Below are 22568 nucleotides of genomic sequence, written 5' to 3' on the forward strand. Positions count from 1 at the left end.
GAACATAACAAAGGGTTGCCGACAAAGGGATGATGGCCTCCTATTTAGTTCAGTAAGAAATTCATGTCACATAGGCAGATGGTCAAATCAATGCATAGGAGTGGTTGTGCAATGGTCATGGAAATGAAATATTACTATGTACAATTCCCGTCAATACTATATTGAGTCTTTCCTCCAGCCCGATGATAGATTTGTAAAAAGCTCTCCAAAGAGAGGGTATCATATATATCACTAGTGGGCTTTCCCTTTCAATCCCTGCGCCGTTCAGATGCTGTTCCTTATAAGGTAATGCAAGGTATCCATTTGATGCAGTACTTCTCTCTTAAAAAAACAAATGCTGATTGTAGAAATGCGCCGACAATGCATCATGAACTCCTCGTAAAGAAATGTGGTATTTGTACAAAGCGTCGCTTCAAGCCGACAGTGTACGGCGGGTCGCTTTTGTGAAGCTACACGAACTATTTTCAGATCGTTCGCTTCAGTTTCGATCGTGGATAAAGGTGCAATCCTCTCCTTTAGTGCAGTTTCCCTGCTTGTAGAATCGACACGGTATGACTTTGTAGGCTGGGCGGTCACCGCCGTATTTGCCGCCCTTCTGCTTCTTGAAAGAGCCATAGCCCCGGTCGTTATTGTAGCTATTATGTCCATCATCGCGTTGCCGTTTCACGCCCCCATTTGCGTGGTTCTGTTGCGGCTGTTGTTGGTAATCCGTGCCAGCTGGTGGTTGCTGCGGCTGCTGCTGCTGGAACAGTTGGGCAAATTGCGGTATGCCCGCCGGAAGAGGTGGAAAAGAGCCTCCGCCTGCTGATCCTTGAATGGCAGACATGATACTTGCCAGATCAAACCCGGGAACAGGAGGCATCGGGGGCGCCGGAATTTGGGCAAGCGCTGGCGGGACAGAGACTGGAAGCGGCTGCTGAGCCTGTAATGAGCTGAGGATGGCACCGATATCAATTGGAGGTGCCGGTGCCGAGGCCGGAGCCGGTGCTGGGGCCTGTGTAGGGGCGACAGGAAGGACTGGCTGAAGTGGTGGCACATATGCATTCTGGGCGAGACTCTGCGGAGGTGGGCCGCCAGACAATTGACGTACGATACTCTCGAGATTGCTTATATCGGGCAGGGCAGGCATTGGGGCAGGTGCGCGGTCAAGTATGTTCTGAGGGGGAGCACCAAATTCCCGGATGGTCGTTGAACTCTGAGTTTGCGCATCATCAGAGGGTTCTCTAGGTGTGGGTGGAATGTCGTCCGGACGACTGTAGAATTCCATGAGAGTGACTTGCTCTCTACGTTGGTTGGCCTCCTTCTCAGGCGACAGAGGCTGTCTGGTACCACCTCCATAGGGAGCGAAATTACGCTCTCGTTCGTCAGAAGGAACGACGCTGAAATCGACAGTGGTGGGCTCATCCCATGAACGGTAATCCAACTCGGGCTCGTCATCGTCATCGTCGTCTTCCGCCATATCCCTATGTTGCTTGAACATGCGGCCTTCGCCACCAATGTCGCCGGCGTCGCGCACAAAGTTTTCGTCGTGGCCCTGCTCCTCCTCTGGATCGTGGTGGAAATATCGAATGTTCACGAGGCTCGCGTCCGGTCGGAATGTCACTCGTAGGTGCCGGCGAGATTCTTTACGTAATCGCTTCGCCTTCTCCTCTGGGGTCTCTGGTGGAAGTTGTTTTTCGGGTTTGGAGGGGGTTGTTGTTTCCTCCTTGGGCTTGAGCAGTTGGGCCATCGTCTCCGCGAAAGAGAACGCGGGCTTGGAGGCGGCAGGCGCGGGCTTCTTGTCTTTCACGGGCTGTGCTGCAGGCTTTGGTGCAGCGTTCGGTTTGGCTTGACCTGTGGTAGGTGTTGTAGTAGGTTTTTTGCTGGTGGCGTTAAGGCTCGAAAAGAAAGTAGATGATGTCTTGTTGGTGACAGGATTTGCTTTCACTTTCACGGGAACCGCAGCAGCTTTATCTGCAGGCCGCTTCAAAGTCGTGCTGGTAGCCGCAGAACCGGATTTTAACGCCGATGTAGGGACGGCTGTCTTCTTGAGGCCATTTGCTGCAACATCTGATGTCTTTGCCTTTTTGATTGCATTGGCGTCTACGCCCGGCCGAGCGGGCGCAGCGGTGAGAGGTTTCTTTGCAGTCTTCGCATCGGCAGCCTCTGAAGCAGGTGGCGGGCTCACCTTCTGCTTCTTCGAATTGGCCGCCGCGCCCTCGATGACTTTTTGGATCAGTGCCTTATTTGCATCATTGACATTCTTCTTCATGGAGTTAAGGGCTTTGATCAACTTGGTGTCTTCAAGCAGTTCGTTTGTCAGCATGCCGGCGGTGCGAGCCAGCATTTGGTAGATGACAGACGACAATCCCCCATCGAAATCCTGTGCCTTGAAACGATTCGCAAGAAACTGGTAGCACAAGTACGCAAAAGGTCGAACCTGGCCAAGATGGTAAAGAACATCGGGGTGCGAAAACTCCAACGAAGCCTTGAAGGCCGTCTGCAAAAGATCTCTCTGACTTGCCACGCGGCTTTTGAGAACGGGAAGGTCGCCGACTTTTTTCTGCTCTTCCGCTTCTGTGACGGCCTTGCTATCTGTCCTCCATCGCTTCTGTATTGTATTGAGTACTTCCCAGAGATCCCGTAGACTTGCCTTGATCTTATCGGTGTCGGGGGGCGGCCGGCGGGGATGCCACGATGCCTTGATCACATCGTACCGAACAGCCTCATGCGGCTCGTCCGGACGGGAAGAGGGCAGTGGCGAAGGCTCATCCTCTTCATCCGATGTGTAATCGCTATCATCAGACGACTCGGTGTAACTTTCACTGTCACTTGCCTCCTCCTCTTCCCTCCTTAAGGCTGAGGGGCTACCAGCGGCAGACCTCCCTGACAAGAGGATCCTAGATTTTAATTTTGAAGATGAAGGTCTCTTCGCCAGTTTATCTAAGATCTTCTTGTTTGCCAGCCCCGCCTTCTTCAAATCCTTGATGGATTGGCGAGCGTTATACACTGGTAAAGCGGCTACAAACGGGTCAGACACTGTAAATAATAAATTCTTATGTTGCGGCACGGTGGGCTTACTTCTATTGCTAGCAAGATGAATGGGCTCGGTACCAATATTCACGAATTTATGCAAGGATTTAGATTTAGTGCCTCTTTCCAGGGCAGCTTGATCAATAACATAGTAACCACCCGTCACCTTACCCTTTGGTATTTCAAAGTTTGGGTTAGCAGGGGGTAATACAGCTAAAGAAGTCGGCATTGCACGTTGGGCGAATATCTCAGTCGTTGACTTGGGTATCTTTGAATGATTAGTTTGGTTTTTAACTTGATTCAAGAGGGGCGAGTGACTTACTTGGAAAGGAGAGGCGGTTGTCCGTGCAGGCGGCTGAGAGGCGACATTTGGTTGTTGTTGAGGTTGGAGGTGTTGTTTCTGTTGCTGCTGCTGCTGAGGCTGAGATTGTGGTTGGGGTTGAGATTGTGCCTGTTGTTGCTGTTGTTGTTGCTGTTGTTGTTGCTGTTGCTGTGTCTGTTGCAGGATCTGAGGAGTCACTGCAGGTTGACCTTGTGGAGTGGAGTTCCTTATAATCTGGTAGGGAGAGCGCTGTTGCTGTCGTAGAGAAACGGGATCAAGTCCAAGGGAAGGGTCCACGGTGGATGGTGGATGTGTATAGGTGTTAACGGAGCCATGGGTCTGTGTATGGTTTGGAGGGTGACCTTGGTTCTGATTCTGGTTGGTGTTGTTTCCGAATTGACCGTATGTATATGGCGTTGTGTTCTGGTATGTCTGGCTTGCACCGCCGTATGGCTGGTTCAGGGCGGGATATGATTGTTGAGGGACTGGGGAACCGTGGTGCCAGGATTGGGCAGACGATGTCTGTGGTAGAAGGGCAGCATGGCTTTGGTTGAACTGATCCCACGAGGGTGCGCCGATGAATTGATCGCCACGAGAGAAGAGTTGCTCATACGCTGGATCATTGTATATAGATTGAACACCACCACCACCATGTTGTTGAACTTGGTGAGAGTGAGGATGGTGATGATGGTGATCAGTCGGCACGTGACTAGGACCCATGATGGATGTATGTATGTGGCTGCGAGGACAAACGATGATCCCCGACTTGCTTGGCAGACAATTTGCCCCAGAGAAGGCGTCTGATTGGCTGATGAGCGGGGGTGTGGGGGGGTTTGGTATGTTGATGAGGATGGACCCACAGTTTGGGTTTGATCCGACCAATCAGGGGATCTGGATCTTGCAGCGAGACAAAGGCAAGGCAAGACAATAGACACAGGCCGCGCCGCTATACGGTTATACGCTATACGCTATTCGTCAACCCAGGCGGGCGTTGGGGTACAAGTCCGCGTCACAAATAGTTTGGGGAGTGTAAATGTGACGGATACGTGTACACTTCTTCTGGTGACGGGAGGACAATGGTGAAGGGGCGTAGATAGGCCCGAAATACCTCCAGATGCAGCCGTAAAAAGCCAGTATGGTGAGGTAAAGAAAAAGATCCTGGGTTTGCTGCAGATTGACTGACTGAATGACTGATTGATCGATCGAATCTGACTGACCGTTTTGCTGTCGGACTGTCTGTTCCCTTATTTGGTGTGTTCTGATCTGTTCTGCTCAGCTCTGCTCTGCTCAGTACTGTTCTCCTAAGCTGTGCGGCACAGTGTGCGTAGTACTGCGAAGATTTGCACCCGGCTGGCAGCGATTACGCTCACCCGTGCAGGCAAGATGAGGTGCCTGTATGCGTTTGCGACACCCGCAGGATACCCACCGAAAAGCCCCGTTCCGCTGTCTTGTCCACAGACTCGCGTACCCGGAATTATTAGGCAGGCTACCTTGCGCGATTATTGCCACAGCCAGCACTCGCTGCTCCCGCTGGTGCTGCTGATGCCTGGTGCGGTACTTGCTTTGGTGTTGATCCTGATGCCGATGCGTCACTGAAAAGTGGTTGCGCACCTTAATTTTGCACTGTACAATCAGCGGCTCAAACGCTGAGACAAGGGGGCAGGCTCCTCTGCCTGCTGTCTTGTCTGTTTTCAACGAAAAGTCGCTCTTTAATATTTGTCTTCTCTCAAAGAGAATGGAATGGGGGAAATGGGAGATGTAGCCCTTGAGTGCGCAACAGCGAGCAGGCTACAACGACTCTCCCACTTGACTGAGAGTTGATGGGTTGATTGACTTTGACTTTGACTTGACGATCGTCGAAAGGTCCTGAATTAGTACCAAACACAGAGGTTTGCGCGTCACTCTCAGCAGAAGTAACAGAATTACTGTCTGCCTGCTGTTCTCCGTCCCTAGTTCTTCTTTGCTCGCGAACCAACGCAACCCTTCATGAAAATAGCCTGCTACCAGCCTGAGTGCCAGAATCTCCTCACAACGGAAACCGAAGATAGATCAAGTTTCAAGAAGCAGATGCCCTTATTAGGTGGGCGAGCAGGTCACTAATAAGGATCATATGGGTAGAGAAGGGAGAGAAAGATGAGTCGAGGATGCGTCCGAGTAGATACGAAGGGAGAAGAACAGGAATTACGAGTAGGAATAGAGGGAGAATAGTGATGGCAAGTGTGGTGGCGAGTGAGGGAGAAGAGGAGGAAGTTGAGAGGGAGGAGGAAGAGAAAGAAGAATGGGAAAGGTAGGATGGAGGGAGAGGAAGAGGAGGAGGAAGAAGAAGAAGAAGAGTAGATGAGGGAGGGATGGGAAGAGGAGAGTGTAAGAGGGAAGGGAAAAGAGGAGGGCAGGAGGGCAGCGAAGGAGGGAAGAAGGAGGGAAGAAGGAGGGAAAGGAAGGGAAAGGATTCGTTCAGCGCCAGCAAATGCGAACGGGAAACGGCGCTAAGAACGTGCACTGGCCAGATGGTCAGTCTTGGCAACACTCCAGCCACTTCACCTCAATCAGTACTAGCGTTAATCCCCAAAACGACACGAGTGAACATTGACGACAGCTTGTATGGAGTAGTAGTAGAGAAGATAGAGACAGAGAGTATCTGTAAGAAAGCTACCTAGGTACTCAATTCTACGGAGAACTACTATTTCGTTTCTTGTATCGTCTACTTCCCAACCTTCAAGGACCTGTAATTGAAATCACCCCCTCCCTCCTCCCCCGTCTCATCCCCCTCCCACTCGCGCAGCGCATGAGGTAGCCTGTGCACACCGGCGGGCGCCATCCCACTCCGTACAATCGAAACGTACCCCGAATCCGCGGCACACTTCTCTCCGATCACATAGATTGCCTGGTCATTTCCTGTCATCTTCAGCATGGCTACCGCCTTGACCCTTCGCGACCTGCAGAAGCGCTCGATAGAACGAATCCTCAACCTCAACGCCGACCCCAAATCCTCCTCCGAACACAACGATCACCACGATGGTTCCAGCGCGCTCTCTACACAGACTCCCATACTCACCGAGTCCGGTGAGCCCATATGGAAGGTTCTTGTCTTTGACAACCTGGGTCGGGATGTGATATCAAGTGTCCTCAGAGTCAATGACTTGCGGGCTTGGGGGGTAAATCATCCTGGAGCTGCTCCGCCAGGTCTTCAAGAACTAAAAGCAATTGGCAGGTCACGATCCATTTGAATATAAACACAACTAGGCACAGCATTCCCGATGTTCCCGTCATATACCTTATCGAACCCACCGCCGCAAACCTTGAAATCGTCACCTCCGACCTCTCGCGGGGCCTCTATTCCCCTGCCCACCTCAACTTTCTATCTTCAGTACCACGGCCATTGCTCGAAGACTTTGCCGCCTCGACTGCCGCCGCAGAAACAGCTCCACATCTAGCTTCCATATTCGACCAATACCTCAACTTCATCGTCTCGGAACCGGATCTGTTCAATCTCGGAATAGATGGCGCATACCACCAACTCAATAGTGCTCAGACATCGGATGAGGAGCTGGATGCCATGGTGGACCGCATAGTGTCGGGACTGTTCTCTGTTGCAGTGACCATGGGCACGATTCCCATAATTCGCTGCCCCAAGGAGGGTGCGGCAGAGATGATTGCTGCAAAGCTTGATCGGTAGGTGGTGCTTCCGAATCGACGTAGAGTCTCTTCTGACAATACCCAGCAAACTACGCGACCATTACCTCAATAATAAGACTGGACTATTCTCTGGTAGCGATCAGAAGTCAGCCGCCGCCGTTTCCTCACGACCAGTGCTGATCATTGTGGATCGAAATGTCGACCTCCTCCCAATGCTTAGCCACTCATGGACGTATCAATCCCTGATTACCGACATCCTGGACATGCGGCTGAACAAAATAAAAGTCACTGTCCCAGTGGACGAGAACAACCCTGCCAAGGGAACCCGCAAAGAAGAGTATGACCTGCAAAGCTCGGACTACTTTTGGCTCCGAAACGCCACCCGGCCTTTCCCCGATGTGGCGGAGGATATTGATATTGAATTGAAGAAGTATGAAGAGGATGCTTCGGAGGTGACCAAGAAGACTGGTGCGACCTCTTTGGACGACCTACAGGGTGGTGGCATCGCCGCGCATCTCAAGGGCGCCATGGCTCTACTGCCGGAGCTGAAGGAGCGCAAAGCCACACTTTCCATGCATATGAATATCCTCAAGCAAATAGTCAAGGGAATTGAGGGTTCGTCATGTCTCAGCTCAACTGTCAATGATACCTGCTAACATGCCGTGCAGACCGCAAAGTCCACGAATTCTTCCAGCTCGAAGAGGATATCACCAAGCAGACGAAAGCCCAGGTTCTCGAGACCATCAAGAGCTCGGAGAAGGGCAACGAACCCATCGACAAACTGCGCTACTTCATCCAATGGTACCTCGCCACCGAACAAGAAATCTCCCGCGCGGACATGGAAAACTTCACGCAATCCCTCGAAGCCGCCGGCGCCGACACCTCCTCCCTCCAATACGTGAAGACGGTCCGCCAACTAACCCGCATGATGATGATCTCCTCCGCACCAAACCAGCCCACGCAGCCCGCGAGCCAACTCTTCGGCGGCTTCAGCAGCCTCTCGTCGCGCGTGACGGACCGCTTCAAGGAAGCCGGCCTGGGCGCCAACTTCGATGGCCTCGTCTCCGGCATCAAGAACCTCGTCCCCAAGAACACCGACCTCACCCTCACCAAGATCACAGAGTCCCTCATGGACCCGCAGAACGCTTCCTCCTCCGCCATCTCCAAGACGGAATCCTACCTCTACTTCGACCCGCGCTCCGCCAACGCGCGCGGCACCATCCCGCCCGCCAGCCAGGCGCGCAACCAGCAGGGCGCCGTCGGCCGCGGCATCGAGGCCAGCTTCGGCCAGCGGCGGCAGGGCTTCAGCGAGGCCATCCTGTTCACTGTCGGTGGCGGCTCCATGGACGAGTACGGGAATCTGCAGGAGTGGGCGAAGCGCACGAGCGCGGCGGGCCCGAAGCGTCGCGTCGTGTATGGTAGCACTGCATTAATGAGCGCCACAGAGTTTGTCACCAAGGATCTCGCGGCCCTGGGCAAGGAGACAAAATAGAAAAATAAAATCGACCTCGATGTAGCAGTAAACGTAGTAGCCGTGTAGTCATCGTAGACAGACAGATATCCACACATCTCCGGAGAAGAAAATAATACAAGGAGACACATTGCATAACCAGCCATTTGGTCCAATACTATTCGTCCCATCTGTCTACTCAATCAAGTGAACTAGCAAATAACCCAAGCGTTCTCTCGGGAGCGCATCACATCGAATTCTTCGATCCACTCACTGCATGAACAACGAATTTACAAGAGACAAACAATAAACCTACGAAGTACAAGTGCTACTACTCTTGGTGATGTGGATCGTTCCTTCACCATTTGACTATTATTCTAACGGATTGATTCAACGGCGTATATCTTTTGTTAATATTTCTACTTTCTTGTGTGAAAAATCAAGTCTATGATTATGCAAAAGAAACTCATATAAAGATTTGGATATTTCAATTGATCGATTTATCAGATTCTTATAAGAACGCTCAAATTGGAAGTACTACCTCAGTCATTTTTTTTATTCCTAGCATAATCATCCATACTGTGTAATTTCCTCTTTTTTTTCTTACATCTAAATGAGTGGAAGAAAAGAATATGTAGGTATAAAAATCTAAATCTATCTAAACGAAATAGTAAATATATGATGAGATTCCAGAAAATCTAAGTCTAATTCTAAACAAGAAAACCCAGCCAACCCAACAAAAATACACCCTCAAACCAACCCTTCTCCCCCCCCCCCCGCCAGCCTATCCATCCATAAAAACTCCTCCTCAACTATCCGAACCTCAAAGGCCCATAAACCCTATGTACCCTCCCCCCTCCTCCTTCCCCCTCACCCCCAACCCTACCAAACCCCCCTCCCCCAAAAACCCTCCCCTTCCCCTCCAACCTCCACCCCACAGCCCTGCCCGCACCCGCACCCGCTCCTGCCACACCAACAAACGGAGTGAGACACCACCCGCGCGGCAGGCCCGCGTACGACTCGTCAGCCAGCACGGCGGGGATAGCGATGAGCAGGGACTTTGTGTGTGCGAAGGGGGCGAACGTGAGTGCTTTCTTGCCTAATTGGGAGGAAGAAGAGGGGGTGTGGATGATGAGGGGGCCGTGGGTGCGTTCGGAGGTTGTGGGGGACCAGGGGATGCCAGCTGTGATGAGGGTGGCGAGGAGGGTGAGGAAGGGGGAGAGGGTTTCGTGGGCGGGTGGGGAGGTGAGGGTGAGGGTTGGGGAGAGGAGGGTTGAGAGGGTTGAGTAGGGGAGGGGGGGTTGGGAGGATGGGGGAAGGGAGGCGGAGACGGTGAGGAGGAAGGTGGGTCCCAGGTCGTAGCAGCAGGCGAGGGTTTGGATGAAGATGTTTTGGAGGGAGGCGGCGCGGGGGTGGGGAGCGGGGGTCGTGTGTTGTTGGGCTTGCTGTTGCTGTTGCTGCGGTTGCCATGAGGACCAGAGAGGGTTGGTGCTGGGGATGGAGTGGTGGATGCAGAATGATATGAATGCTCGGGCGCGTTGGATGTAGGAGGGGAAGTTGGGGTTTGGTTGGGTCCGTTGGGGGAGGGTGGTGAAGATGAGGTCGAGTTGGAGGTACTCTGCACGGCCGTCGTGGGATTGTATTAGGGTTGAATTGCTGGTCGAGAATGGAGGTGGTGTTTGTGTAGAGTGGTGGTTGGATGCGGAGGATGACGCTGGGCGGCAGAGCCATGATATCGAGCCATCATGAAGTTGGAGAGGTGGTCCTATCGTGCAAAGTGCGCCTGGATCTCCTGCCGCGATGCCGGCGAGTAAGAGATATCGAAGACATTCATCTTCGATGAAGGGCCTCTGGAGTGGATTGGGCGGTTTCAACACCAAAGGTAGGCCCGCCACATTCAGAGCGATGCTTGTTCGATCTCGATTTGCGTCCAGCCGGCGAAGGTACTCGGGTAGTTGTGGATTCCCACTTGCTCGGAGACGAAGAACATCTTGTATTTGGCGGATATACGACGTTGTCGGTTTTTGGAGTCGATTCGTCGGAGGACTATGTGGTGTATTAGAAGAACGATGTTGTCCCGATGACCATTCTCGAAAGAACGAAACCAGATAATCGACCTGGCCTGGTCTGGCAGAGAGCTGGTGTCCATAGTCAAGCTCGCTGGCAAGGAGAAGCATATGAAGGAAGAAATCCCCAGTAAACCGTATCAAAGCACAACACCCATCATCCAGCTGCTCTTCATTCGCGATGCACCGCGCAAGAAACACATGCGACTTCGCCATCTGCATCTCGAAAGCGCACCACGCTCGCTCAAACCAACTGGACCGTAACAATCGTTCCAAGAACGATCTAAATAGTGGAAACCGTTGCATGGCAGGCGGATGGAGACCTTGATTCGGGTTCTGTGATAACGGCGTGTTCGATGTGGCGTATTGCTTCACATAGGACCGTAGGAACGATACTTCGTCTTGCGGGATGATAACATCGTCGAGTGCAACGATGACAGTACGTGCGTTCCTATACACAGCGCCCACGGCACCGACCGCGGTAGCCTTCTCAACTGCATCGTCCTGGTTGATACAAACCTGACAGTGAACAGTTAGACGATGCTCCATCGGTACCAACACAGTGAACTTACCTGGTCAACCCAAAGCCCTTCCCTGTCATCTGTCCTCTCCTCGAGAACCGCCTGAAACATCGACTTACTAGTCGGCAGTGGAAACCTCTCGACAGTTCTCACCCATCCGAAGGGCAGATCGCCAACATTGCCGGTTAGCACTTCTTTGTTCTCCCGGCGTGATTCGCTCCAGCAGTAGCTCAGTGCAATGTAGCTCTCCTCGGGGTTTTCAACTTCTGGATCCTCTTCGTCGTCATTGTCTTCGTCAGTGTTGTTGATGAGCCGGAATGTGAAGTCGTCGTAAGCCTGGTATCGGGGGACGAAGTCTTTCGCCACGTTGGGGGCCAGACGAGTGAGGTTCTGTAGCAGCGTGTCGGCATCGATTATCTGTGATGATGATGGGGCGAAGGAAGATGGGGAATGCCGGTCGGCGAGCATGGAGCGCTTTATGTCGTCGGGTATGACGTTGATGTGGAGGTTTGCGGCATCGACATCGTCCTCGTCCACCTCGATGAACTCGCAATGGTCCAGGCGAGGGTATTGTTGTAGGGCAAGATACATTGAAGTCGAACACTCTATGGACAATGTTCCAGTGAATTGGGATACTAGTGGATTAGCTCGTCGATGGCAATAACGTTGTTTACTTCCATGTAGCCAGCTTGTGTCTTCTTAACATCGATTCACCTTGCACTTGTTCCACAAGGTGGGTTCAATGACACGAGAACGCTAGGACAGACATCGCATTGCCGTGAATACGCCACACCTGTGTCGAGCTGTTTGGAGCGGGCCGTGTGTTGAAGGACGAGATTTGACATAATGACAGCTGCATGAGAAGAAAACGGCCCGTACTACCTCGAAGTTGTCTGGATATCAAGAATTAGTACCAATGGGGCGTATAGAGGTCCAAGATGCATGAATACAAAGTAGAGCTAGCTAAATAATGCTTGAACGCACGATGATAGAAGTCGACTAGGAGTGAGAGGGGAATTCTAGATGCTCATTGCCGTTCCGGTCCTGACATCATCAGACACTATGCTATGGATGTATGGAGGATTATCGCGAGCGGAGACTTCGGAAACAATTCGAGATTGATGGAAGGAAGTGCGTTCCATCTGGCGCAGATCGTGTCGTGAATCAATCTAGCCACCAAAAATAGAAAATAAAAAAGCACGGTACGACAGCCCAATCCGAACTGTTGTGTGCATTCATAAACATCACGAGGGCTGCCGAGACACGTCCTCGCCAATCGCCAAACCGTCATTGTTTCGCATCTCTTCCCCATCTTGTTTTTCTTTTTATGTTCCCACCCCAACCCCAACCTCAAGTTTCCCTTTTCCATTTATAGAGATCGTTATCTTGAAACATCGTGACAAATCACCAAACCAAATACACAAACATCAGTCCACCTTGGCGTTTGCGAGTCTGCCCGTCGGGTTGGTGAGCACATTGGATAGTCGGAGGTTCTTTCGCTTGTATTTGCTGTGCTTTCGTAGGCGTTTCCGTGCGACCATGACTGGAACGGAGGATTTCGTGACAAGATAGTTGCTGAATGAGCCAAGCAAAACACTACAGACTGTCAGAAATCATGCATAAACGAAAAAGAGAAACATGACATACCCCTTGAGCGCACTTCGACCTCTTGATCCTAGAATTACAAGCGTTGGCTCCAAGAAGTCAATCTGTCAATCAGTTGTCAGCAACAAGTTTCAATATGTCGGGGCGACTTTCGATACTTACCACTTCTGTAATCATGTGCTTCGGGCTCTTGCAATGGAAAACTTCGACCACGACCCGAACCTGCAAACGAGTCTTCCTGAGCAATTTCACGCAGCGATCGGAAACCTCAACAGCCGCCTGATAACGCTCCTTCTCTGCTTTGTTCATGGCGTTTACATCGGATTCTGAAGCTGACACACTGTTCTGTAGCGGAGATGGCTTGTGCGCTTCCGAGATGCCCTTCGTATTGGAGAGCGTCTTCATGAGTGAGTCGGTCTCCTGTTGGGCCGTAGCACCTCCACCGATAGCAACACCAGTGCCGTCTGCGCCTCCTACACCAATCTCCTCGTCCACAGCATACACTGCCAATAGCGTGTCGCCATCGCGCAGAACGGTACCGATGGTCCATTCCAGGGCATAAGCCGCCTCCTCACTGAGATCAGTTGCAACCAAATAGACTCGTTGGCGTCGGAGGCCATTGTCGGCATCGTCATGAAACTGTCCGTACTTTCCGCGGAGAATCTGGCGAACGCATCGATGAGCCTCGGGGCTAGAATGAATTGGAGAAATGTTCATAGCCATTTGCTGAGCAGCCTTCACCTCTGACAGGTCGGCTTCGGTGTCAGAGCTCATTGGTGTTGAGAATCCAGATCCACCTTGGTCGAAGTTGGTGTTTGGATGTACACCAGACTTCTTGTTAGCCATCTGCTTGCCATCGGGCCCTGTAACATTGATCGTTGGTTCGAGCAACGATTTGACCCTATAGGATGATTGTTGTTCTTTCCCTGTCGTATTATCAGTATCACATGATCATGTTCCAGAGAGATGGTTCTAACGCACGCTCTTCTTCCGCGGCTGCCAACAAGCTCTTCGTAATTCTCGGTTCTCCGCCATGTTTTTCCGAACCGTTATTCTGTCGTGTTCGCCGCCTTCCTCGTCGTTTCTGTGATCCCCAGCCTTCACCATCTGAACTGCCGTCAGATTCGTAGTCGTCGCTCGACTCGATTGCATCTTCATCGTCTCCAAAATCATCCGTGGCCAGGCGAACACCGCCGCCGGGAGCCAACGACTCTCCTCTTGTCGGATCCGATCCTTTACGACTTGGTAAATTCGAAAGTGTGCCACCCGAGCGGAGCAATGCAGCGTCGGACAATCTGCGATATGCGCTCGACATGTCCACCACCTTTCCTGTATCGGTGACATACTTTCCGGGTGTGGGCATCAGGTTGAAGGAATTGGTATTCAGCTTTCTGCCTCCTGGCGACTGAGACCTGCCGGGCCCAGGAGAGCCTGATTTCTTTCCCAGCAATCCGCCAAAAGAGCTTTGTCGCTGCTCTCCTCGCGAGGACCCTCCGGTTTCAGATCCACCGTATACTGACGCCATGGCACGCTGCTTGTTCTTCTTACCACCTTGGGTGACTCGCTTCGGCATGGAATGAGCCTCGATGGTAGGAAGCATCTCGAACTGATAGGCGGAGACTGGGTTCACGGAGGACCCTGGGAGGCTGCGGGCGGAGGGTGGTGGAGAGGAGGGCATTGGGCCGCGGCTGGAGTTGCGTAGACCGCTGGGAGGTGGAGACGAGGTATCAAGCATGCTGCGATAGCCTGAGGAAATTGAGGCGGCGCGTCCGCCCGGTGAGGAGGGAGGGTCATCGATATCGAGCATGCTGCGCATGGGTGATACTGCGACAGCGGGGCTCTGAGCGCGAGAACCGACACGAGGGCTACCGTCTCGCCGGGCTGGTCGTGGAGCCATGGACCTTCCTTCCAGTAGCTCCATCACCGCCCTTCTCTCCTCGTCGAGTGCAGACTCCAGAGACATGGTAACGGCGTCTTTGTAGGCAGCTTCAAGCGGTGTTTCTTCCTATCTGGATATCCGTTTGACGTGGTTGGGGTTGGGAGTGGGGCCTTCGTAGACTAGGGCGAGGCTTCAGTAGCACGGCGCAAGACGTGTAGAGTAATGAGGGTGATCTGGAGGTGAAGCAGCACACGATCGAGAGCTGCAGCTGAAGCGGTCGAACGGGTGACGAAGGAGGTGGGCAGGAAAGATTGTGTTGTGATGCCTGGGAGGAGTGTGGGGTTGTCGATCCGTGTGTATGGTACGATACCCGTAGAGCCGTGGTGTGTGCTCAGCTGTTACGAGTACAGTGAATGATAGACGCTGCTGTGGCCAGTTAGCGAAGACATTCACGCGCGAAAGGAATTTCCCATCATACAGTCAGTACTCCGTTGATTCAATTGCTCTGGCAGTGGACAACCGACGACCGACGGCAGGTGCCCGAGGACGGAGATGGATCAAAGTATGAGTAGGTATGTGTGTGAGGTCGGCGGGGTAGGTATTGCGAGGTTGGAAAGTCGCAAGAGCGAGGGCCAGTTGGTGGACAATGATGGGTTAACCGCTGTCGGTGAACAGGGGGTTCCCGAGGGTGGTGATAGAAGCAGACGACATAGAGAATGGGCAAAGAAATCGGGGTTGGGCAGTATTAGTGGGAGTGGTAATGGTAGTAGTGGAGGTAGTTTGGAGAGTAGTTTCTCAGAATCAGTAAGCGCGACGACAAGGACACGATGGGGGGCTCGCAGGGCACATGCTCTGAAGGGCTAACCAGCTGTAGTAGGTTTTGGAGCCAGCAGGCAATGGTAAGTTATCTAGTGAGTGAGTGGGTGGATTGTGGTTGATGAGGCAGAGGGAGGGGAGGGGGAGGGGGGAGCTGGGGGAGGAACTTGGCAAAAGGGAGGAGCATGGAGATGAATGTACGGATTTGCTTTTTTTTTTTTTGTTTGTTACCGTATAGCCATGGAACCCAATCTATCATACTGCAAGTACGAATTAAATGATATCAATTCTCTTCTCCTTCATAAGGGTGGGTAACACCAAAATGCATCACCGCCCTCTTCCTGTCCGTACGGAGTACAACGTGCACATCCAAAGCAAAAGCAATTGGAAAAAGGCCAAGCAAGGCGTTTCCTTGGCCATCATCACGAATCCGCAATTGGGCCAATTAATCCGAATCCTCGGGTGGCTGTGCTTCGCTTCATGTGATAATCGTGGCCGGCGTAGGCATGTGGAGGTGCTACGGTGCTATGGTGCTACCAGCCAGCCTATATCTTCCGACTATGAAACCGCGCACGAGATCAATTCTCTTTCGGCCGGGATACCTACTAGGGAGTATAGTTGTATAAATTACGATAAGACAGGATGGAAATTTAAACATCATTGAAATGCCGTTGTCTAATTTCTCGTACAGTACCTCATCTGAGTACTCCTGCACGTAGAAGCATTCGGAAGCGCAACCTTGCAATTGAACACGCTGAGGCTCATGACTCTGACACATAATGACGCACACTATGTGCGAACTGAAATCGTACATTGCTTTTAACTATTGGAACAGTTCGAAAACTCAGCAATCGCTATTTGTATTTGTACATGAAATGATCCGACCAAGGTATCGTTTTTTTTTTCAACTTAGCTTCCCAGCCATGCCTCCTATCTTCTCTTAGGTAGAACAATATTGGCTCGGGCGGCCACACCCAACTTGTGTACGGCATTGCGCCTGTCCCACACAGAGCTTCGGCCTTCCACGACGCTGATCAACTCCTGTGCAAATCGCTGAGCAAATCCAGTCTTGCCACTGCCCACATTCTTCCTCTTCACGGCAGAGTTGAGGATCCACTGTACGGCTGTCCGCCTGCGCTGCCTTAGACCGAGTGGGATGGGAATCTGCAAGGCGACACCACCTCCAGCTGCACCCTTCTGACTTCGAAGTCGGAGAAGGGGAGCCACCGAATCGACCGCGAGGGTAAGATAGAGAACAGGGTTTAAAGGCAAGTGTGATGGCGGAGGGGCGCCAGGAACGAGAGGACGGTCAGGATTGATGGTGGGGATTGGGGAGGTACGCAGGTGTTGAAGGATGAGGGACATGTTCTTCAGGTTTTGTCAGTATACATTTACTAGTTCGACTTTGCAGAGAATACGTACTCGTTGAGCCTTGCTCTTCTGTCCGTGTTGCATGAGTAGGTTCGTCACTTGTTCGATGACAGGATCATATCTATGCTTGACATGGGAGCCCTTCGGAAGGGGCAGCGATGGAACCTCGAACTTCGCTCCTGGTACTGCTGCAGGTGTCTTGGTAGGTAGATTGAAAATCCCGATATCCATGCTGCCGTTGTTCGTGACCGGTGTCGTCGTTGTGGAGTAAGATCTGGATCCCTTCGGTGGAGAACTTGATTGTTTTGCCTTGATCGCATCCTGCATTACTTTGGGGAGATTGTCGACTACAGCTTTATCGCCCTTCACAACCTACTTCAGCGTCAGTGTTTTGCTCTGCTAGATTCATGGGCCGGATTCGCAATCGCTCACCTCCTCAATAGGCGTTCCTTTCGACAGCTCTGGACCTTGCTCGCCCGTGATCTTAGCTGTTTGTGCAGCCTCTTCACTAACATGACCAAGCGGTTGTGCCTCAATGCGTTTCGATCGGTCTGCGCCTGCTGAATCAGTTTTGTCGGCGTAGTTGCGGCATTGCCACGGAGCGATGCGGGCCGCAGGCTGAAGGCGCAATTGCACCTGTGCCTTTGGTCGGTATGCAATTGGTCTCGAGAATGAGAGAGGGTTTAATCGGGGCGGCATGGCGGGCGTGGAGTGTGAAGAGGCCGTGGGGAATGACGATGATGAGATGTCGAGCCCATTTCCATATGGAAAATTCGCGCTAGTCCTATAGCGCATTGCATCACGTGCTCATCTCTTTACCCTTCCACTTCTACTGGATCGATGATTAGGGTAAATGTTTGGGTAAATTCTGCTAGACCTAGAGAATTACGAGGACGTCATTGATTTCTTGAAAATCTCAATGACGGAATCCCAGAAGGCTGGCGTTCATCCAGAGACATTTGGAGCAAAAAGATGGCTATCGATGGAGGGAGTGTCGGTTTGCGTACTGTGCACTCTTCGTAGAATCAATTACCAATTACCAAATCTCCATTCTTCACCTAGAGCAAAGTACATGACCATTTGTTGGTAGAATGGAACAAAAGGGCTATTTTTGGAAAAGGTACGCAGAAATTTTGGTGAGTAAAGACCTCTTCCGAATGTGGGGATGTCTCTCCCAAAGTGTCAGTTGGGCCAAGATAATTAACTTCCCCTGATGGACAGCTCATAGGTCTGGCCGTTGTGACAGGAGTAGGTAGGTGTGCATAGAGCATACGATTGTTAGGATGGCACTATCGATACCATCTAAGAGCGCAGAAACAGTTGTGACCTGTCACTGCGTGGTCTCGACACAAGTGACACAATCATTCTAAGATTGGAAAACAGCCGTGTTACGACATTGGAAAAAACTTCTCTCTTCACTTGGACTGAGTCACATAGTAACAGTGTTGTGTTTGCATACGGAGTACTCCGCAAAGTCAGAATGAATGATGCATTAAGCATGCACTTATGCAAAGAGTCCATTGTTTCGTTCAAAGCTAAGATACAAACGCCGAGCATTATCTACAAACACCACCTCACCGCAAAGATCATCTCAGGCCCCAAACGTGACTTCGCGTGTTGCCGGCTTCCCCGCGCGTTAGACTATGGCGCGTCCAATTGGCCTGCCTTGCCTGCTTTGCCCCCGCCTCATGAGGCCCACCCAGCATCTCAACTCCACTCTCACGACTTCGTCCTGTTCTACGAGTATATTCCACTCTAACTGCTCTGTACATAACATCCTACGCCTTCCTTAACATATTGGATAAAGAAATCATATTTATCTTAATCACCGGACAAAACCATCATAGTTTCGCCAGAAGGTGTCTCGCAGACAAGCTTCTGCGAGGCTACCGGCCCGCATACAATCAGTCTTGAAAGAATCCAGACGACCAAAACACATTTCACAAACATTGTTAGCAATCAGCCACAGTCACACACTAACTAGTAAGGTCATCTTGTTTCACTTTGCTTCTGTCTGTACTATGCACTCCCAAGTCTCCCGGTGTTCCTCCATATAAGAACCATGCCCATGCCAATCTCCATGCTCCTCACATTCTTCCTCTCGACAGCCTCTGCAACCAATTCTTCTGTGTACTGACTTGCTAAATTCAGTCTCGATCAGATCTTTTCTAACTAAACAACCTTTTCGATACTCCATTCTTTGATACCCTTTCATCATATCTTTAGTCAACATGGCTGATTCACGTGGTCGTGGTCGTGGACGTGGCGATGGTGGCCGTGGTCGGGGAGGTGGAGAACGAGGTGGGGGTGGCCGTGGCCGTGGGGGATTCGATGGTGCCTCAGACCGTGGACGTGGAGGCTTCCGCGGCAACGGTGAAAGAGGTGGTTACCAAGACCGCGGTCGTGGAGCGCCGCGTGGCAACAGCGGAAGAGGTGGCCACGACGACCGTGGGCGTGGAGGGCCTCGTGGTGGCCGTGGAGACCGTGGAGGTCGCGGAGGTTCACGCTTCGAGTCTGCTCGTGCCTTTGGGTAAGTCAGCTGCTACTATGACGTTCATCGTCCACATTTCCCAGCATTGGTACTAACATATCGTAGGAATGGAAGCTTCCCGCAGCCCGACCAGAAGGTCAGCAAGGCCGAAGATGCTCTTGTCAGCGAGGCCGAAAATGCCCCTGCCAGCAAGGCCCAAGATGCTCCTGTCAACAAGGCCAAAGATGCTCCTGTCAACAAGGCCAAAGATGCTCCTGTCAACGAGGCTGGAGATGCTCCTGTCAAGGAGGCCGAAGATGCTCTTGTCAGCGATGTTTCTACTGCTCTTGCCAGCACAACTTTGGAAGAAGAATTCCCCCGACGCCCTGGTTACGGATCGATCGGAACACCCATAGTTCTTTGGACAAACTATCTCGAGCTGAATGCCATCAACCCTCAAGCGGTCTTCTATCGATATAGTGTTGTAGTCCAAGGCCAACCCGATCTACCCAAGCCAAAGAAGAAGCGGCTCATCCAGTTGCTTTTGAAAGAAGCACCATTTTCCAACGTCGCATCCACAAGTGACTGGGCCCAGCTCATCGTGACCACACAAAAGGTCAAACTGGATGGAAATCGAGCAAGCTACCACATTGAATGGTACCCCAACGACGGAGAACCACTTCCCTCGCCCGAACAGGGTGAACCCCAGGAGAGGACTAATGCCAGGAACAGAAGCACATACATGTTGCTAGTCGAACAACTCGGTACGGTTTCCCTTGAGGAGCTGGTAAAGGACATTAGTGCCTCGGGCGCCACGTATCCATTGAAAATGGAAGCAATTCAGGCCTTGAATCTTGTCATGGCCAACGGCCCGAGCCTGGATGATCAGATTGCTGTTGCTGGTCAGAACCATTTCTACCCCTTTGGCAAACATCCCCAAGTGCAATCCCGTGACTTGACGTTTGGCCTCCAAGCTTTGCGTGGCTATTTCTCGAGTGTTCGCACGAGCGTCGACCGCATTATTGTCAACATCAATGTCGCTACTGGGGCATTCTACAAACCCGGACCACTCCTCGATATGTTGAGAGAGCTTGGTCTGCCAGCTCAGTTTGCTGGGGCCCACCAGAAAGCGGCAGGTTTTGTCCGAGGCTTGCGCATCGAAACGAACTACTTGCCTGCCTCTGACAAGAAGGGGAAGCGTATCCAGGGGAAAACGAAGAGGAAAGTCCACGCTATCATCGAACTCTCGCGGTTCGGACAAAACGCATCGAATACCACGTTCCCAAAAACCGCTGCGGATGGTACGACTAGGGATGTTACCGTGGCCGATCATTTCGAGACGGAGTATGGGCTTCGCCTTCAACTGCCTCAGGCGCCACTCGTGAATTACGGAACTCGTGAGAGCCCGAAATGGATCCCCGGAGAGCTTTGCTCTATCCTTCCTGGGCAACTCGCGCGGCGTCTGTTGAGCGGCAAACAGACCAGCGAGATGATCAAATTCGCGGCCCGTCGTCCTGTCGACAATGCCGAGTCTATCGTTCGTGACGGACTTCAGGTCACCAAGATCATGCCGGTGGCACAAGGATTGAATACCAATCTGAAGCCATTTGGCATCAAGGTCGCTACAACCCTCCTTACGGTACATGGTCGTGTTCTGCAAGCTCCTGTGCTTCACTACAAGAGAAATACTTGCACTCCTCGCAACGGAGCTTGGAATCTCGACGTCCGAGAATTGGGTAATGAACCGTTCAAAGTTGCCAAACCCCTACCCACCTGGGGATGCCTTATCATTGTGGATAGTTATGATACGCATACCCGAAGCGAGGATGGTCAATTTAACGATAAAGAAACATTGACAAAGTTTCAACGAACTCTCAACACTTACGGAATGAAGCCAAAGCCGTACGGTGGTCCAGTTTACATGGAAGTCACCAGAGCAGAATTGCAAGACAGGAAAGTCGATGCAGTACAACGGAGGATCTCTACCAGCATCGGACAGTTCAAGTTACGCCCCCAGTTCCTTTTCATTGTGTTGCCCAGCGAGGACGCAGTGCTGTACGACTGCATCAAGTTTGTCTGCGACACCAAGCTTGGAATCCCTAGCATCTGCAGCATTGGCCACAAGTTCAGAAAAGAGCAGGGGCGGATGCAGTATTTCGCCAACGTCGCCATGAAGTTCAACCAGAAACTCGGCGGCATCAACCACACCCTTTCGGCGGACCATTTCAAACCCCTTGATTCTCAAACCATCGTCTTCGGAATCGACGTCACGCATCCTTCTCCAGGCAGTTCGGAGTCGTCTCCGAGCATTGCTGGGATTGTAGCTTCTATTGACGGCAACTTCGCGCAATACCCAGCAAGCATTCGCACCCAGAAGGGCAGGAAGGAGATGGTGTCCGAACTGGCAGAGATGGTCGTGGAGCGCTTGAAGCTTTGGCAGAAGCTAAATGGGAAGTTGCCCACGAAGGTGATCGTCTATCGGGATGGTGTATCTGAAGGACAGTACAAGACGGTTCTGCAAGAAGAATATCCATGCTTTGTCACAGCGTTCAACAAGCTATACGGCGCAGAGTCTAAGCATCCCAAGATCTCCATCATTGTTGTTGGAAAACGCCATCATACCCGCTTCTATCCAACGAAGATCGACGAAACCAATGCGGATGTCGAGAACGGTAATCCCAAGCCAGGAACCGTAGTCGACCGAGGCGTGACCGGTGAGAAGTTGTTTGACTTCTTCTTGCTCGCCCATCAGGGCCTTCAAGGTACTTCCAAGCCTGCTCACTACGTGGTGCTCAAGGACGAAAACAAGCTGGGCGCCGACCAGCTTCAGACTTTGACCCACAACCTCTGCTACACATTCGCTCGTGCTACACGGGCAGTAAGCGTGTGTCCTCCTGCATACTATGCAGACCTGCTGTGCGAACGCGGCCGCTCCTATCTCCATCGTGTCCTTAAGGGAGATGGTTCCGAGAACTTCACGACCAACCATTGGCATGGCGGTGTTCACGCCAACCTCGCCGAAACCATGTTCTATCTTTAAGCCATGCTACATTGCCTCGGTGCTAAAGAACCAAAGAACTAAAGAACCGAAGAACTGAAGAACCAAATCCATTCGGCTTTGGTCCAGCGCTTCCCTAAAACAGATTGACGAACGAAAAAATCACTGAGCCATTCATGACCGTTATAGGTCAATCACTCACGAGAGCTGAAGACATCATATTATTATACCACCTCACGACCCGGATTATATTCCTTTATTTGACTTGACGGTAAATTGGGAATGGGAATTGCTATGGTTTCTTGGGCTCGGAGGTGCCTTTCACTTGTTGGGAACCCCAGGTATTGGTCAAGCCCGAATGATCGAAGATCTGGTTAGGCTCCAACGAGGCACCCTTCTTATGTTTCTTTTTCATATGTTTT

At 51.8% G+C, this 22568-nt stretch overlaps 6 protein-coding genes across 6 annotated transcripts; 2 read left to right on the forward strand and 4 right to left on the reverse strand.

Annotated features, from left to right (window-relative positions):
• Positions 1-478: 478 nt before the first annotated feature.
• Positions 479-4054, reverse strand: BU24DRAFT_457043 (uncharacterized protein; the record flags this gene model as incomplete). The annotated part of the gene is made up of 3 exons (XM_033531499.1): positions 479-3000; positions 3061-3280; positions 3335-4054. 3 exons carry the CDS (start codon positions 4052-4054, stop codon positions 479-481), a joined length of 3462 nt encoding a protein of 1153 aa, XP_033389365.1.
• A 1866-nt stretch (positions 4055-5920) lies between these two features.
• BU24DRAFT_383043 (putative Golgi transport protein Sly1) lies at positions 5921-8584 on the forward strand. Its single transcript, XM_033524789.1, has 4 exons — positions 5921-6489; positions 6546-7006; positions 7056-7585; positions 7639-8584. Exons 1-4 carry the CDS (start codon positions 6244-6246, stop codon positions 8460-8462), a joined length of 2061 nt encoding a protein of 686 aa, XP_033389366.1. The 5' UTR covers positions 5921-6243; the 3' UTR covers positions 8463-8584.
• A 648-nt stretch (positions 8585-9232) lies between these two features.
• BU24DRAFT_446132 (uncharacterized protein) lies at positions 9233-11852 on the reverse strand (the record flags this gene model as incomplete). Its single annotated transcript, XM_033530747.1, has 3 exons — positions 9233-11005; positions 11059-11612; positions 11801-11852. 3 exons carry the CDS (start codon positions 11850-11852, stop codon positions 9233-9235), a joined length of 2379 nt encoding a protein of 792 aa, XP_033389367.1.
• Positions 11853-12052: 200 nt separating this feature from the next.
• On the reverse strand, positions 12053-14907 carry BU24DRAFT_13561 (uncharacterized protein). The gene is made up of 4 exons (XM_033521075.1): positions 13594-14907; positions 12775-13538; positions 12655-12716; positions 12053-12603 (listed from the first exon to the last, which is right to left on the reverse strand). Exons 1-4 carry the CDS (start codon positions 14573-14575, stop codon positions 12435-12437), a joined length of 1977 nt encoding a protein of 658 aa, XP_033389368.1. The 5' UTR covers positions 14576-14907; the 3' UTR covers positions 12053-12434.
• Positions 14908-16062: 1155 nt separating this feature from the next.
• Positions 16063-17394, reverse strand: BU24DRAFT_416701 (30S ribosomal protein-like protein S7). Its single transcript, XM_033526523.1, has 3 exons — positions 17111-17394; positions 16730-17050; positions 16063-16675 (listed from the first exon to the last, which is right to left on the reverse strand). Exons 1-3 carry the CDS (start codon positions 17375-17377, stop codon positions 16238-16240), a joined length of 1026 nt encoding a protein of 341 aa, XP_033389369.1. The 5' UTR covers positions 17378-17394; the 3' UTR covers positions 16063-16237.
• Positions 17395-18909: 1515 nt separating this feature from the next.
• Positions 18910-22188, forward strand: BU24DRAFT_404087 (Piwi-domain-containing protein; the record flags this gene model as incomplete). The annotated part of the gene is made up of 2 exons (XM_033525622.1): positions 18910-19208; positions 19275-22188. The coding sequence occupies 2 exons, from the start codon at positions 18910-18912 to the stop codon at positions 22186-22188; spliced, it is 3213 nt and encodes a 1070-aa protein (XP_033389370.1).
• Positions 22189-22568: the final 380 nt, after the last annotated feature.

The sequence above is a fragment of the Aaosphaeria arxii genome (genome assembly GCF_010015735.1).
Source record: "Aaosphaeria arxii CBS 175.79 unplaced genomic scaffold BU24scaffold_1, whole genome shotgun sequence".
In the NCBI taxonomy this organism is placed as follows: Eukaryota; Fungi; Ascomycota; class Dothideomycetes; order Pleosporales; genus Aaosphaeria; species Aaosphaeria arxii.

Bases quoted from the DNA above. Each gene is read 5' to 3' on its own strand.
- BU24DRAFT_383043 (XM_033524789.1), top strand. From the start codon at position 6,244: ATGGCTACCGCCTTGACCCTTCGCGACCTGCAGAAGCGCTCGATAGAA. The intron at 7,007-7,055 runs GTAGGTGGTGCT...GACAATACCCAG, and splicing joins ATTGCTGCAAAGCTTGATCG to CAAACTACGCGACCATTACC. The intron at 7,586-7,638 runs GTTCGTCATGTC...CATGCCGTGCAG, and splicing joins AATAGTCAAGGGAATTGAGG to ACCGCAAAGTCCACGAATTC.
- BU24DRAFT_13561 (XM_033521075.1), bottom strand. From the start codon at position 14,575: ATGTCTCTGGAGTCTGCACTCGACGAGGAGAGAAGGGCGGTGATGGAG. The intron at 12,717-12,774 runs GTAAGTATCGAA...ACTGATTGACAG, and splicing joins AGCACATGATTACAGAAGTG to ATTGACTTCTTGGAGCCAAC. The intron at 12,604-12,654 runs GTATGTCATGTT...GACAGTCTGTAG, and splicing joins GGTCGAAGTGCGCTCAAGGG to TGTTTTGCTTGGCTCATTCA.
- BU24DRAFT_416701 (XM_033526523.1), bottom strand. From the start codon at position 17,377: ATGCCGCCCCGATTAAACCCTCTCTCATTCTCGAGACCAATTGCATAC. The intron at 17,051-17,110 runs GTGAGCGATTGC...ACGCTGAAGTAG, and splicing joins AAGGAACGCCTATTGAGGAG to GTTGTGAAGGGCGATAAAGC. The intron at 16,676-16,729 runs GTACGTATTCTC...CAAAACCTGAAG, and splicing joins AGAAGAGCAAGGCTCAACGA to AACATGTCCCTCATCCTTCA.